Source organism: Alosa alosa, chromosome 20 (genome assembly GCF_017589495.1).
Source record: "Alosa alosa isolate M-15738 ecotype Scorff River chromosome 20, AALO_Geno_1.1, whole genome shotgun sequence".
Lineage (NCBI taxonomy): Eukaryota > Metazoa > Chordata > Actinopteri > Clupeiformes > Clupeidae > Alosa > Alosa alosa.
In genome coordinates, this window is record NC_063208.1 from 14176379 (window position 1) to 14193093 (window position 16715).

The 16715-nt window shown below is 42.6% G+C and overlaps 2 protein-coding genes across 3 annotated transcripts in view; both read left to right on the top strand.

Annotated features, from left to right (window-relative positions):
- The window catches only part of pkhd1l1.1 (PKHD1 like 1, tandem duplicate 1), a 50146-nt gene extending 48709 nt beyond the window's left edge, over nt 1-1437 (top strand). For both annotated transcript variants that reach the window (XM_048229803.1, XM_048229804.1), the window contains exons 75-76: nt 1-83; nt 585-1437. The exon at nt 1-83 is cut by the window's left edge and continues 71 nt beyond it. In XM_048229803.1, coding sequence (XP_048085760.1) covers nt 1-83; nt 585-955 — 454 coding nt within the window. In that variant the 3' untranslated portion in view covers nt 956-1437. The remainder of the gene's footprint in view (nt 84-584) is intronic.
- Nucleotides 1438-2721: 1284 nt separating this feature from the next.
- Nucleotides 2722-5055, top strand: gdf6b (growth differentiation factor 6b). Its single transcript, XM_048230214.1, has 2 exons — nt 2722-3082; nt 3348-5055. Exons 1-2 carry the CDS (start codon nt 2722-2724, stop codon nt 4304-4306), a joined length of 1320 nt encoding a protein of 439 aa, XP_048086171.1. The 3' UTR covers nt 4307-5055.
- Nucleotides 5056-16715: the final 11660 nt, after the last annotated feature.

The following is a 16715-nucleotide window of genomic DNA, read 5'->3' on the forward strand; positions in this document are numbered from 1 at the left end:
GGTCGACGGTCTCTATGGAAACATGACTATTCGGTTCAAGGGATGCTGGGCCAACTACACTGACCTGAGCATCTCTGACCCAGGTAAATTTACAGGCATGCCTGAGATTTTTCCTGGAAAACTTGTGGGTAACCAACAACCTGTATGGAAAATATTATAATAATAACAAATTAATTACTATTAATAATACTCACCCACAAATTCTGAAATGCCCCTCTTAGTCAACTTTGCTGTGTCTTTCTCTTCTATTGGGGAGCTCTTTTAAAAAAAACACATGCACTGACTTCACAGTATACATATATAGCCTCTCAGAACTGTGCACCTTACCCCCACCCCCGACCCCCTTGCACTACTTATTTTATTTCATGTTGTTATATTTATTTTATTTATCTTATGTTCATGTTGGCAGGAGTTGCTCTTAATCTCATTGTACATGTGTAAAGTGACAATAAAAGGCATTCTATTCTATCTATTCTATTCTATTTTTGACTGGGGTCTTAGACAGTTTTAAAATCTGCATTGGTGCAAGCCAATATGCACAATTTGGGAGAATAATAACATTGAACACTTCTCTCTCTCCACAGGTGAAAATCTGACTTTGGCTTTCACTCTGAACATGTTCCGTGCCTCCTCCCGGTCCTTCACGGTCAAGGCAGTGCCTACCACCACATCCAGCCCCTCCACCAACGCTTCCTGGGTCACAGATGCCACCGCCATCAACGGCACCGCTCCACCCGACTCCCCCGTACCCCCAACCGAAATAAAGCCCACGGCTCCCCCAGCCCCCACCACCACCACCACACCCGAGATCACCACTATTGAGTACACCACAGAGGAGTCCACCACAGACGACAGTGATTACCCCAGCGTCCTGGACGCAGCGGGCGCTCGGTCCCCCGGCTCCCTGCTTCTCCTCCTCCTCTTCAGCCTGCTCCTCACCCTGACAGTCCTCTGAGGCAGCGGTGGAGAGCACGGCAGCCATCTTGGATATCGATCAAAGCCCAAATCAAGTGTTGTTATGGAAATGTATATTTGGGATAGAAAAAGGCTTTTTTTTTTTTTTTTAGAAAAAAGAAATAAAAAACACGTAACAGCATAACCAGTAACCATTTAACACTTTTTTTTGTTCTCTGCTGGTGAAGATGGTGAGAAGGATCATTTATTGTATGGTACAAATGTGATGTTCAAATTTTTAAATGTATTTAAATACTCTATTGAAGAAAATGTTTGTTAAATGGGAAATGAATGTTACTTATTATTTTGGCCATATTAACTATTCCTTGGGAAACTACTTTGGGTGTTTACAGATTTCTGCACAACTTGCACAGTTAAATAACCTATATCACAATGGTCTCAACTCAACAATGATGCACTTTTAGGGGATGAGGCTGTCTATGTATTTTAATTCAATAAATAAATTTGCTTCTCTGGCATAAATCTGTGACGATACTGATTTATTGAAATAATCTTAGATAAGTGAATTAAGTCAAGTGTCAGTGAAACAGAGAAACTTTTCTTTCTGCCTTAAGAATCCTGTCAACACAGAAGGCATGAATGATTGATTATTGGTGTTAAACTAGAAGAGATGTTTAAATTGCTTGAATATCATAAGACCAAGGCAACTTACAGTCAAATAAAAGGCTGCCACCTCTTTAGATTTTTGCCACATAGATTTTCACTTCAGCCAACAGTTGAAGCTATATGATTTAATAATTACTGCTAGGAATACAGTTCACATTGCAAGTTCACATAACCAAATAGTAATAAATAACAGACGTATCTGAAGGCAAGCCCTATACTAATGATTATGGATAGATACACAAATGCCTTTCTACGGTATAAATAAAGGGAGGCAACAATATTTTGATAACTTGCCATGACGGTGGGTCACAATGTACAAGTGGAAGCATGGTGCAATTTAAGTGTCCTCCAGAAGAGGGCAGAGTAATACCTCCAACTCGCAGTAATCATCAGGCTAGTGTGAGTCCTTACAATGCCATTGCCTACTATTACACATCATTTGAAACAGTTCACTATTGTAGTCTCAAAGAAAGCGTGTCAAAAAAAATCACACGTCGGGAAAATGGTTCCATATAATTCAGAAATGACACGCACCCATTGGATCATTAAGAAAGTAGGCAAAATTTTGGATGTAACATGCAGGGATAGAACTAGACGGGGCTCTAGGTGAAATAATGAGCATCTAAATAGGCTACCTCCGATAGCCTATCCGTTGTTGACCAAACTGCCAGATACACTAATTGTAAAGCACTGTGTTAATTAGGCCTATTTCATCTTAAAATGAATATTCCAGTCTGGTACACTAATGTTTAGCCTATTTGTATTTTGTGTAGCCTAATATTTGAAATTGCACTTCAATGCTATAATTGTACAACACTTAAATGTCCTTTGTAAGTGGACTATAGAGTTTTCATCTGATTTGGTCTTCGAAAAAGTCTTTGGCATGACAGTAACTAGTGAAGGGTAAATTAGGCTAGTGTCAAGAGTTAATCAATGCTTTTTTGTTTGTTGTCTTGACAAGTCGGAGGCTGTATTGAGGAGGGCGGGTTAAAGTTGGCGCGGTGGTCTGCATGCCATGCAAGTATACTTCACTTGACGTGCATAATTTCCCTGCACCTTCAGCAGTTCATTCGTCCTCTATTAGGTCGAACTACTTCTTAGTTTTTCTTTTCAATACTTTTTTTCAAGGACGCATCCAGCATGAGTGTAAATCGTTTCAAAATTGTCTTGGTAGTTTTTACCTATTTCATGGACTTAACGTGTTTTCAAGCTATGTCTGTATTCTTACCATCGGCTCCAATCAGCAAAGCTGGGAAGATCCTTGACGACCAAAAAACAGCAAAAAAGATGAAGGATATCTACGTATCGTCACCATTATCATCATCTAATGGTAAAAGTTCTCAGCGAGGCCGAGGATCGAAAGACTCGGTGCAACCGCATGAATACATGCTCTCCATCTACAAGACCTTCTCAGCAGCAGAGAAGTTGGGGCTGAATGCAAGTCTTTTTCGAGCATCTAAAGCTGCGAACACTATTACAAGTTTTGTGGACATTGGGCAAGGTGGGCATCTATCTATCTATCTATCTATCTATCTATCAGGATGTCTGTCTGTCTGTCTTTTAATTTATGTAGCCTATAGCATTATATATTATACTGTATATATAGTTCATATAAAAGAGTTTAGTCAGCTCACCTTTTTGATAGCCTACAACATGTTCCTCAGAAGAATTTTACTAAAGAAAGATTTTTTTTGAGATTTCTGAAAAAGGCAAAACTTTCATATATCTATGAAAGCAATAAGCAAATACTATACTTCCTTTCACAGATGACCTGCTGACCTCTCCCCTCCAGAGACAAAAATATCTATTTGACATCTCGACCCTCTCTGATAAAGTGGAGCTACTGGGTGCCGAGCTACGGATATACACAAAGGTTTCCGGGATCCTCCGGGCGTCCGAGATGGGCGCGGTAGAAGTCCAGATTTTGTCCTGTCAGTCGCACCACGTGCTGGACTCCAAAACCCTGGACCTGGGGGACTCTTTGAAGCCCCACTGGGAGGTCCTGGACATATGGGAGATCTTCCAGGACTGGCAGAGACACCTCCAGGGCCGCCACTTCTGCCTGGAGCTCCGGGCCATGGTGGACAACCCTGAGAGGGAGGTGGACCTGCAGCAGCTGGGTTTCCGCAGAAACAACCGCCCGCACCTGAAGAAGGCCATCCTGGTGGTCTTCACTCGGTCCAAGAAGCGGCAGAGCCTCTTCTATGAGAAGCGGGACAAGATCAGAGGGCATGTGGCGTGGGAGAAGAAGAACGTGGCCAAGGAGAACAACTCCCAGCATCACCAACAACAGCAGCAGCACCAGCAGCATCAGCAGCAGCTGAGGACCGGCCGCAGTCGACGCGCGGCGCTCTCCGCGCCCGGCGGCGGCGGCGGAGGCGCCCGCCACGGCAAGCGCCACGGCCGGCGCTCCCGCTGCAGCAAGCGCCCGCTGCACGTGAACTTCCGCGAGCTGGGCTGGGACGACTGGATCATCGCGCCGCTGGACTACGAGGCGCACCACTGCGAGGGCGTGTGCGACTTCCCGCTGCGCTCGCACCTGGAGCCCACCAACCACGCCATCATCCAGACGCTGATGAACTCCATGCGGCCGGGCACCATGCCGCCCAGCTGCTGCGTCCCCTCCAAGCTCAGCCCCATCAGCATCCTCTACATCGACGCCGGCAACAACGTCGTCTACAAGCAGTACGAGGACATGGTGGTGGAGGCCTGCGGCTGCAGGTAGCCACGCCGAGGAGACGGGTCAAATCACGGGTGACACAGGAGCTGGGAGGAAAGGATTCATCGCTCAGAGAAGAAGAAAGAGAATGATTTGAGGAAGAGAGAGAGAAGAGGAAAACAAAACAGAAATAAACATGCTTTTTCATTTGACATTTGGAGTGAGAGAAAAAAAATGATGATGCGAGGAAGAGAGAGTGTGAGAGAAAGAAAGAGAGAAAGAAAATGAGACAGATTGACTTGCAATGCATTCATGCCTTTGGCAGAAGCTTTGATCCAAAGTGACTTGCAGTATAAGACAGGTATGCAGTCATTTGTCAGTTAGTGTGCATTTAGGGTGTTTGAGTCAAATCAGTCACCTCTGCTCTATGCTTGCCATAAAGACAAAGCTATAGGAACACTTGAATAAGGGAGGTCATTGTGGCTCCCTTGGTTGTGCTACTGTACATATAATGGGAGTGCAGCTGGAGATTGCAGACGCATCAGGGCAACATGAAGCCATTCTCCATTTCCATACATATCTTACTGTAGTGCTGTCACAGCACCTCCCATCTTAATCTCTGAATAGTACAGGTTGGGTATCTTGTATGTCATTGCCACGTCTTCTTATGTTACTCTCCAAATGTCAGTCAAATGTCAATGAGGGGAAGGAGATAATGAAGTGGGCGCAAATGACTGCAAACCATTACATCCAAAGCAGCCACACAGGTCAATGAACAGCTTTTGGTTACATTTGTAAATAGTTGTACATTATAATCAGACTTTGTTTTTGATAATTTATGTTATATTTATGGTAAATTATACCCATTCTCATTGTAATCATTTTTACAACCAAAATGTTCTCTAACACAGAAATATTTTTTTTATGTTACTCACACATGATGCTGGTCAAACTGTTCTACCTCATGGCACACACCCAACACCCAAGCTTGACTTTTAACGTTTCTTGCTTTTGCAGAAAAACAATAAAATATTATCAATAAATATAAAGACTGGGAGAAATATATATGTTCAGCAGTCTGTCCATTACATGCACAGTGAAACCTCATCAGTATGTCTGTTAATCTGTTCACTATCCCATCATAGCCCACATTCACATTCTGTTTTTCAACTTAAAATGTTTTCCCAAAATGTTTACATTCTTGGACTAGAGGAAAATGGCATAAATGTTTAAATGCTTTCCTTTATTGCAACAATATATTTGGTATCAGCTGTGGCCAAGAAACTGTTTAAAGGGACACCTCAGTCATTATTGTGCAATATATCCACAGAATGTTCTCAGCATTGTGGAGGATTTAGAGTTGCATATTTTAGATATAAGTGATGCTTATAGCCATCTGTAGAGTAATGGTTATCATTTCCCATTGCTTTAGGACTGTGCATAAAGTAGCAAATGTAAAACTGTCATTGGAATAGACAGTTGAGAAAGATTTGGATTGTACACTATTCACATATTATCCAGTGTGTATACTAAGTCACCAAAGCTGACTAAAAAAACAATAATGGCCTTTGTTTTTTATTTTTTATTTATGTTGAATAATCACTGAGGAAAATTCAAAGCCTAGCAAAAGAAAGAAGATTGTTGGCCTGACATCTGACATCTTCTGAGATTTTCATGAGATTCTCAAAGAAATCATAAATATACATTTTTCTGGCATTAAATGCCCTTCATGCAACATATTGTACTGTATATTTTGCAGCAATAATGTAAGAGTATGTACCATTGTAATGTGTTAGTGGTGTGGTGTGTGTATGTGTGAGAGAGAGAGTTTCTTCTGTGTTTGTGAGGACAAGCAGAGGTGATTGTGAGGTCAGCAGACGTTCAGGGTAACCATTTCTGGGTGGGCTCTTAAGTTTTCTAAGATCCCGACACAAACACACACACACACACACACACACACACACTGGGACAGGGACAGAATGGCCTGGTGCCTGGGATTTCCCCTCATGTGCTAGACCAGCATTCAGTCACAATTTGAAGAGGACAATAACTGGAGAGAGGGCTCTACCATCAGATTATGGTGGCTTTTTGTACAGAGGGTCAAAGGTCAAGTGCCCTTTTGTCTGGACACTGTGTGTGCATTTGAAAGGTACACAAGCACAAGAGAAAGAGGAAGCCCTGAAAAGAAAGTGAGAACAAGAAGAAAGAATGTGTGTAACTTCCCTCAGTATTTCTCTCTGTGTCTGTCTCTCTCTCTCCCTGTCTGTCTCTCTCTCTCTCTCTCTCAGACTTAGGCCTGGTCTTTATGGAAGACCAGATTGTATGGTTATCTTAATGAAATCAAATGTTGTTTTTCTTCATTGTAAACATTGTAAAAGTTTTGACCAAAAGATCACTTTGGAGTAGACTTTGGGGCAGTTTCTCCATACATGGAATAAACCTATCCGTGATCTAAAAGAGAATTTCCACTGAGAGACAGCTTTTAGTCTAGGACTAGGCTTTATCCATGGACCAGCAATTAAGCAGCTACTTAATTACAGTAACACGGCACTCAGAGGTTAAGGCTTGGTCTGACTCTCTGGATCTATAATGTGCAACAGAACAGGCCTGTACCACAACCCAGCAAATGCAAGCATATAAGTTCCTTGCACAGTTAGAATAAGATATTGTATGGGGTCTTCAAAAACTAGGTTTTATTAGTACCTCTACTTCATAGCAAAGCTGCATAACATTCTCAATAACTTCTGTGAGCATCTGACTTCTCTGATCAACAGAGATAAACAGAGTCCGAGAGTATCATTTGGGCGCTTGAGAGGGCCTGATCTGATGGCGGTGGTTGGTTGTAGTGCTGGTTTACACCCTGTCCGTCTGCGCTGGAAATGCGAACCAGATGAGATGGTTTGGCGGCCGAGAATCTCCCGCGTTGGTGATTAAGCGAGCCTGACCACACGCTCATTACCACGCGTCACGCCCACGGCCCACCAGTCACCTCTCAGTGGTCACAACATCAAAAGGAAATGACACAGGATGCATAGTAAAACCACTTGCTCACAAGTTTCCGTTTTTAAAGATCACAGACGTACATTTAGCGGCAATCACCCTCACCCGCAGCTTGCTGTAGTACTCCTACAGATTCTCTTTAATCTCTTACTTGCTTGATTAATCAGGTCTGAATCAGACACCTGATCCAGTCTGGTCTCTACTACTCTGCAGATTGCACGCACATTTCTCCTAAGGTTCAGGTGTTGTTGAGAACTTGTCTCAGAGCCACAGGGTTTTGGTTTACCTGCCCTTTTCCCATGTACACTCTTTCATTGGAGAAAAAAGTATGGCGTCATTGGCATGGAGGCCTGTGATGTTAGTGAATTTGGACCAGGGATATCATATACCTACCGTTGGCTGACAGGATTGGTTTGGTCCCCCAAGAAAAACCAGAGGCAATCATTTCATGCAGTTCAGTGCATTACATATACTGTGTACAGAGCAGAAAAGTATTATTGCAGCAGGCTGTGGATCTGAGTTGAACCTGGTCTGGTCTGCAGTAAATTGCCATGTTCCACTCTTTCATTATAGACTTGATAAAGAGGGCTTCAAAAGTCAACATCATAAGGTGAATGAGAGGATTTGGGAATTTGAGAAATACATTTGAGGCTGGGTCATTTTACACGCTTGGACGCTGCTCAGGGGCCTTCATACCAACGGTAAAAATCATTTTCAGATGTATCAAACAGCCCCCCCAAGCCAAGACACCCTCTGTGTGAGTGTGTCCCTGGCGGAGGTCGGGAATTAGCGGTATTCTCAGTGACAGGATCGATGTGAGCTTTCAGGTCGGTATAAGTCAGCGTGGGCTTTATTGATTGTGAAGTGGCTGGCCATGGAGGTGAAACATGAGCTGTGTCCAGGGAGACGACTCCTGCATCTCCTTCCAGGACGGCTGAGAGTGGGGAGGAAATATGCTCTGACATTAACAGGGGCTGAGGAGGAAGTGCTGATGGGTTCAATTAAGTGTGTGTGTGAGGGGGGTGAGTTTGTGTATGTGTGTGTGTGTGTGTGTCTGTATGTGAGAGAGTGACAGAGAGAGATGTGTGTGTGTTTATGTGTGTGTGTGTGTGTGTGTGTGTGTGTGTGTGTGTGTGTGTATGCGTGTGTGTGTGTGTGTGTGTGTGTGTGTGTGTGTGTGTGTGTGTGTATGTGTGTGTGTGAATGAGAGTCTGCGTGTGTGTGTGTGTGTGAGCCACATGAGATAGGTATACGTACATGCCTGCATAATGAGCACCTGAAAGTCTACGCGAAGAAGGTAGTAATATGTGGATCTCATTCTCACAGTGAAACAAAGCACCGTCTTTTACAATCACAACGCTACATTTACTCACAATCACTCCGACTGCATGGTTCCAATTATTCCCTTCAAACTGCCAAAGGACATAAACGGCCATTACACCAGAATGTGTTACCCTTATGACAGTTGTAATTATAATAGTGGATTTTACGTCTCATCAGTTGCTTTGGCTTCTCTGTTTAGCTTCTCCCTAGTTGTTTCATATCCCTATGCACCCAAGAGATATATGATTGAGAGTTTACAAGAAATTTTAAATATATTGTTTTCACATTCATCATATCTCCCTGGACGAAACATAGTATTTGGCATTTGGCAAGTCTTTGGTTGTAAACAGTATTAGTTAAGAGGTTGTATTATGGTTTAGCACAGGGCATAGTCTAATGTATGAATTTCATGAGAAGGTAAAGCTGCTGTGTGAAATAGGCCTATTATTGAACAAATACATTTGGTGAATGTACGAGCAACAACTTCATCAGCAACCCAGCCTATTCAGTGAAAGCTCCGCTCATGTCAACATTGATATAGTGCTGCAGCCTTTGAAGTAAAGGGTAGCTCCTGTTGGATTTGTTTAAGACCCATGTTTTGGCTAACACAAGTTTTTGAGGCAACTTACAAAAACGGGGCTTAACAAGCCACACGGACAGAGGTCAGTGTTCGCCGGCGGGCCTTGTGCTCAGCAGGAACTAATCTAAAGTGTCACGTCGATGAGGTGGGGAGCAACGCCTGTTCCGTCACCCGCGGAGAGCCTGTCAATCTATGGACACCTTCCTTCCTTCCTGAACTGGGTCTGCTCTCGTCTGAGACAGAAGGAGATGAGTGTTTGTCAGTGTGTTAGCGTACATCAAGGGCAGGCTATTGTGACGGATCACAAATGGGTTAAGGCAACAAAGTTAATGGGGTTGAGGTTGGGTTTGAATAAGATTGGGTAAATAGGCAAATACGTCATTAGAAAATACAATTATTTGTTGTGCTGTGTTAGTGTCCACTGTCCAGAATATCTCCTGTTCTGTCACCCGCGGAGAGCCTGTCCATTGATGGCCACCTTCTCTCCTTCCTACCCAGCCTCTGCTCTGAGTCTGAAAGAGACGGGTGTCTGTCAGTGTTAACCAAAGAATCTAGTGAACATGCAGTGCAGGCCATTGTGATGAATCAGGGCACTGCATACAACACAACAAAACCGCCCACCTGAATGCTTCAGAATTAAATATAAACTTTTTTAATATTGATAAAATATTTAACACCCAACTCTCCTACTGGAAAGCCTTTTGTCTCCCTATGTCTACCCCATCTGCATTGCGCTGTGTCATGGTCGTGCATTTATCTCTGAATATCTCTCATTTGTGTGTGATAAATATTCCATGATAAGTTAGATGTAAGGAGTGGTGGTTGGGGAAAGGAATGAAACTTGATTAAAAATGCAAACAAGTAATTTGGAAATACTGTTATCTGTAGTGTAGTCACCTCTTGACAGCCTTCCAGTTGGTGGATATCTTCCACCCTGAGCAGCCTCTGCTCTCATCTGAGGAGATGGGTGTCTGTCAGTGTCAGCGTTAGTGCCAAAGACGGTGAAAAACATAGGCATCTTAGGCTCATTTCAAAAGTGAAGCCACTGGACAAAACAACAGAGTGGAAGAGATTTTTTATAAAATATGGGTCAGTTCTGACCAGCTCTGGCTGATATTCTATTTATTATGCAGGGTGTAGCTCCGATCATGTGTTTGTATTTTACAATAATGTAGGTTGTAGTGTAGTGCGCTAACACGCTTCAGAGCACAAGGCTCTCTCTCTCCATGAAAGCTGCTCTAAATGAGATAATCCAGTTCCAAAAATGCATATTACGTTTAATCCAAGCTGCTGTTTATTTGCTTTACTGGCTAACAACACACTAGGTTAATCCTATCATAAGCATTAGCACACATACACACACATATAAGAACACACACACACACACACACACACACACACATACATTAAGTCGAAAGGATGCTTAGCACCCAGAGAGGGAGACCCTCAGCCCTACTAGCTAACCTCTAGGTGTTGATTGCTCTGCAGGCCCTAAACCCAGCTTGGCCCCCCCCACCACCACCACCACCACCACCCCCCCCAGCCTTCCCATGGGATCACAATGCCTCTGGCAGCTCCCTCTAAAGCCGTTTCAACTGCCCGCTTCCATGGACGAGGTGAAGAGGTCAACTTCAGAGCGCTGCCTAATGGTGCCAAATAATGTCAGTCACCTTCAATCAGGGCCCGTCCGACGTGGAGCTGGTGGCTTTTCCCGATCCCGAGCAGCACAGAAATGCCAGGAATCCGACTGAAGGGGGTCCACCGTGGTGCCGTGAGGTGACAGACACAAGCCCCAGGCCCAGGAGCACAGGGGCCCTGGTTCTTGTCTGCTGCTAATCAGAAAGGGCACTGTAGCAGAGGCAGGTGTTTTGCTCTCGTCGCTACATCCCTTAACATGTCCATTATGGAGGGGTAAGTGGCTCAAATATCTTGGAATTGTCTGTGGCACATATCTTGGAAAGAATTAGCTGGTGATGTGGTTTTAATGTTTGACAGAAATTGTCATTGAAGTTGTGAAACATAACTAGGCTAAAAGTGATTTAAATGGGGGTTGGCGATTGTTTGAAAAAAGCATCCTTCATCGTCATTCAATAATGACTTCAAATCAAATTTGCATCAAATGTGTTGGCCTAGCCGGGAAAAATCCAAACTCATTCACAAAGTGAATAGAGTCTAGTGACTCATGATTGGGATTTGTTTCCAACACTTACATCGCGACAGGCACCACGATGTATGTGGGTCTACCTTTGCTGTAAATACATTTCTGCAGTTTTCCAACTGCATTTTTTGATGTTTGCAGGTGTTGCTGCTTCTGTTTATCACAATAAGTTTCAGTTTTGTCTTCCCCTCTTGTCGCTGATGGGCCTGACATTTTTTTTGTCTGAGTAAAATGTTTATGAACTATGGTGTTCCAGACTAGATCTCCCTGAAAGAAGATCTAAGTGGGTGAGTCCAGGCTAGTATTAGCCACTATCTTGGAACATTCAAACTGGAATATTCCTGCTAAGGGTGTATATCACACACTGAAAACAGTTTGTATTATTACTATTCAATAACTCTTAAAATAGTAAAAATAGTGTTTCTTAGTTTTTTTGTGCAGTGACAAAACAGAGGCAAATCTGCACATCCCATACATGTATACTGGAGCAGCAAATGTTGAGATCACACACAAAAAAGCTTGATCACAGCTCAACATAAGAATTCATGAGATCAGTGATCAGTGACAAACACACACACACACATCCCACACATGTATACTGGAGCAGCTCATGTGCCCTCTCATCTGCCCCTCTCACATTCACCTGGACCACAACCATCCTTGTGATACTGAATGTGTGTGTGTGTGTGTGTGTGTGTGTGTGTGTGTGTGTGTGTGTGTGTGTGTGTGTGTGTGTGTGTGTGTGCGTGCGTGCGTGTGTGCGTTCCCTTTCCCTCTTCAGATCAGAAGCATAGCCCACTGATTTGAGAGCACAGCCTCTTCTCCAAAGTCAACAGTGGAGCAGCACTTGCCAGTCTTCTGATCCCTGCTGCGTCCATCGCGGAGGCTGATTGGGCCCCATTATCCCCCTGAAACAAATGACATCAACTCCACTCTGCCAGCCGTGCGTTCAGACAGACTTGATTATTTGCTTAGGACAGGCCACTGACCATTTAATTTCCACTTTCTTTAGATGTGCCGAGGGATTAATCGGAGGTAAAGACAAAGACATCCATCTTTGGCACAAAGAGACATGCTTACTATAGGTGTTGTAATTCACTGCAAAAAGGAAGACAACAGCCACACAAATGTTAAATATGGTGTTTACATGAGAACACAACAAACTGAATGTGCTTCAACACTTGTATACATATTTAAGTGAATTAAAGTTGTTTATTCCAACTGAAACTGTATTAAGTACAGATAAACATGTATCTCTATGTAATAACAAATATTTACATATTGCTATTGACCTCAAATCTCACAGCTCTGGGTGTCATGAGGGGCAAGAGTAAGCATGGCCTCATACAAGTTGCTATCTGGACCAAATCAGCTCTTTATACACAACGTCCATTCAGGGCATCTGATATTTGACCACTGAGTCCTTCAACAGAATGAGGTCTGTGCTTGCTTTAAGTTATTTCGCATTCCAGTTGAATGTCGTCCCCCCATGGAAAGGAACCCAGCTATTATCACACCGCATGCCAAAGCATTAGGGCTGCATCATTGCACTCAATGGCAGGTTTTAGAGGAGAGACAAATTGAATACGGTCCTCAGTTAAAATTCCTCTTCGGGGGCAGGACACGGAAGTTGGTTCTTTTTTTCCTGGACATGTTTATGGCGGTTGGCCTGACAGCTGGTCAAAAGGGAGGATTGATGGCAGTCCGGGAGAGGGACAATCAACTGTCCCTGCCCTACGCGGTGGATTCAATGGAGCCCTCACATCTGGTCTTACCAAGCACCTTGGACCTGAGTGTAAATATATACCAATACATTCCAATGCACTCCTATCTAAGGAATGAGTTGCATAGGCATGAGCAACTAGTTTTCAACAAAGTTTTGAATGAAATTCCATTGTATTATCGCTTTGTTGCTTGAGTTTGTTTAGATTTATTTATAGTACATTGGTTTGTTTTTGTTTTTATTATTGTTAATTTAATGCTGTGTCTTTATTTTTGTTCCTGTCATCATTGATTCATCTTGTGTTTTAGGCATAAAATGTAAAGCACATTGAATAACTATTGCATATGATAATGTGCTTTAAAAACAAAATTGAACTTGAACTAGAGAGCACAGTCTTCCTGCTGGCCTATTAGAGTTGTGTCTTTTGTACATGTCCTGCAATGAAATTATGTGAGGCATAAAAACATCTTTCCCCAAACATTTTCCCTCCTTAAACTTGAAAGGCAGCCGTTTTATCACCCAGTTCTGCAGGAAAAAAAGGACACGAAAGGGCTCCTTTTTACAGTCTCTAAGCATCACTGGCCAAACGCAATAGATTAGGCTAATTGCACTCTTGGCCTGGTTATCGGCGGACCTTTTAAAATTCACCAAGGTGCTGCTCCAAAGGGTTAATGAGCTGTGCACCACACTAGCCTGGCTCTCTGCCTTTCAAAGGCCACTTTATTCTCCTGGACAGACCCATAAACACATCCCATATAGACGCCTAGTAAAGTTCGCAGGCTTCCATGTCTCGTCCTTCCCTTGGTCATTTCGGGGTTGCAGCTAACAGCAACCGTTTAGTTATTTACAGTCAAATTGTTTACTTACAGATAGAGGTCATTTTGTATTGATTGTGTCCTGACAGACACTGATTATTGGTAATGATGTAGACAATGTGGGTATTTAGCTGCCTGTTTATAAGCGCTACCAAGTCATTTTGCCATGATAAATCACACACGCACAGTGGGCTGCCTGCCTCACGTATGTGCTCCTATGGATGAAACTAAAAGTGAAAGAAGTGAGTAAAATAAATAATCATGTCAACACACTCTCTGTAGTATCCACCACTACAAACAATCAGAGCTACTGTTGCCAGTTAGGTTTTAGTGCTACACATTAGTAAATTAGTAGTAAACATTTTTGTATTAACCTGCTAAAAGGAAGGAGGGGAGAAAGGAAAGAGGGAAAGATGGAAGGAAAGATGGAAGGAGAGATAACAGCGTATATGCTGCTGTAGTGGCCATCAGCCTCACTATAGATGCTGTGGGACTGAGCTGTTGTTAATATTGCAGCTTTATGTTAAAGGCCAGCATGGGCGTAATGCTGTTTAGCACAGTCGCTGACAGAAAGCACACCAGCCTGGAGGCTCCGCTCAGATACAGGCCAGATCTGGGCCACATGTGCCCTGGTGCTCGTCTGTTGTATGTGTGTGTGTGTGTGTGTGTGTCAGACTCTGTGCTTGGGTGTGCGCTGACCCGGAATGACCCGGGAGTGTCCTGTGAACCCGGGACAAGAGGCGGGATCAGAGAACTCATTCAGCTACCCCCCCCCTAACCCCCTCCATCCCTCCTGCTAATGTGTATCTCAGTTGCGGCCGTGAAAACAATCTAATGAGGACGCCATAATCTACACGGCTTTGCTCTACTCTGCTCCGCAAATCCTCACGCTCCTCAGGAGGGACCGTTGGTGTTCTTACATATATAGACATAGGTTTTGGGGTCACAGTCTAATTTAAATAGGCCTTTTAATATACTTCTATGGGAAACGTCTGTAAAATGTATGTATATTTTTATATTATAGGCCTTTATGATATTTATGTTAAAACATATAAATATGGCCTCTTTGGAAATACGTTAACAAAAAATACATATGTTTTACATATGACCTACTTTGCATGTTGAAGGGCATCTTGCCATTTTTTAATTAAATGTATAGCTTTTTTCCCACAAATGTATCATACATGCAATTATTATACGTGTCAGTGTTATCCCTGGGTACATTTTTTCTTTTCATTTTTTATAATTTTTTTTATTTTATTTATATATTTTTTTTCAATATGGGCTAAATATAAAAAGCAATGTTATGAGGATGGTAATCTAAACTGCACCGCAACCCTGAGCCTCGTCAGTTTGAAGGACCTGTTGATGTTCTCATATGTGGACACAGACCAGGCACAGAGAGGTTTTTTGGGTTACTGTCTACTTTACTCCCTTCAGCCTTACTACTGTTCAGAGTAATGAAATGAATTGTTAGAAAGGAAAAGTGACAGCTGTTTGATTCTTGTGTCTACATTAAACTAGTGCAAGGGTTAGGGAGTTTTGTGAACTGCACAAACTAACCCTGTTTGGCAAACAATGAAACGTAATGTGAGGAAAGTTCAAAGGTCCGGGGCAGAAACGATGACAGCATGATCAGGAAAGAGCCTTTCAGCATGTGCTGATGCAGAGATCAAACGCCCATAGCCCTATAAAGTCTTAAATTACAGGTGTGTTGGCTCAAGGTCGCAGGTAACCGCTCACTTTTACTAATATCTAAAACAGACTGTGATGTCATGCGGCTGGGAAAAGTCCCATGCTTCATTCCTGTGTTTGAAGCGGTGATCATTATGAGTAAATCATCATTGAATCCAGTGTATGGTGGAATACCACATTGTTGTAAATAGTTGACTGTTCAACAATAAAATGCCCCAACATTGCTGTGCATGACTGTGAGCAAGTGCAGAATCTGTGGCATATGCAAAATAATAGTAATGTATGGTACTGAAATGTTACAACTCAACAGTAATGTTACGGTAATGTTGCATTACTGTAATGTTAAAACACAAACATATTCATATATGTTCATATATTCAAACGTAACAGTCACAAACATCAAAAATCAAACTGCAAATGACAGATCCACATCCCTAGAGCATAAAAAAGGTAATATTGATTATAAGACCTTAAAAAAATTGCTCAGCTCTAAGATTTTTGGTTTTAAGACAGACAGAGTCACAATTCAAGGAATTAGTTTTGAAATATTCCATTACCATTTAAACCCTAGTACGTAAGTAAGATTCTAGTTGTCAGCTTAACATATGACTTACATAGTGTGATAATACTAGTTGTCCTTAATCTCACAAACATTCACTTGTGTGTGTGTGTGTGTGTTTCTGTATGTGTGAGAGAGAGAGACAAAGTATACGTACAGACTGTGACAGAGTGAGAGAGAGAGAGAGAGAGAGAGAGAGAGAGAGATACTGTTATATTACTGTATGTTGCATATTATGCTGTTACATCTTTCTATGTTATTTCATGTTCTGATGTTTTCTACAGTATGTTTCTGCATTGTACATGCTTTGGCAACAATGTTTCATTTTGAATGGACATGCCAAAAGGCATATATAATTGAATTGAGAGAGAGAGAGAGAGAGAAAGAGAGAGAGAAACATAGAGAGAGGGGGCTGTGTGAGTTCATTTAGGCCATTGCAGTAAAATCTATGTGATTGAGAATGGGTTATAAAATCAACAACTCTGCAGAAACAATGTGTGTGTGTGTGTGTATGTGTGTGTGTGTGTGTGTGTTTGTGTTTGTGTGTGCATGCGTATGTGTGTGTACGTGTGTATGTGTGTGTGTGTCAGTAGAGGGAGCATTCAGTGATGGTGGGTGGGCT

What these genes read in the sequence shown, in the direction of transcription:
- gdf6b (XM_048230214.1), top strand. Translation starts at nt 2,722, where the DNA reads ATGAGTGTAAATCGTTTCAAAATTGTCTTGGTAGTTTTTACCTATTTC. An exon ending in TTTTGTGGACATTGGGCAAG is followed by an intron (nt 3,083 to 3,347) that starts GTGGGCATCTAT and finishes TTCCTTTCACAG; the next exon opens with ATGACCTGCTGACCTCTCCC.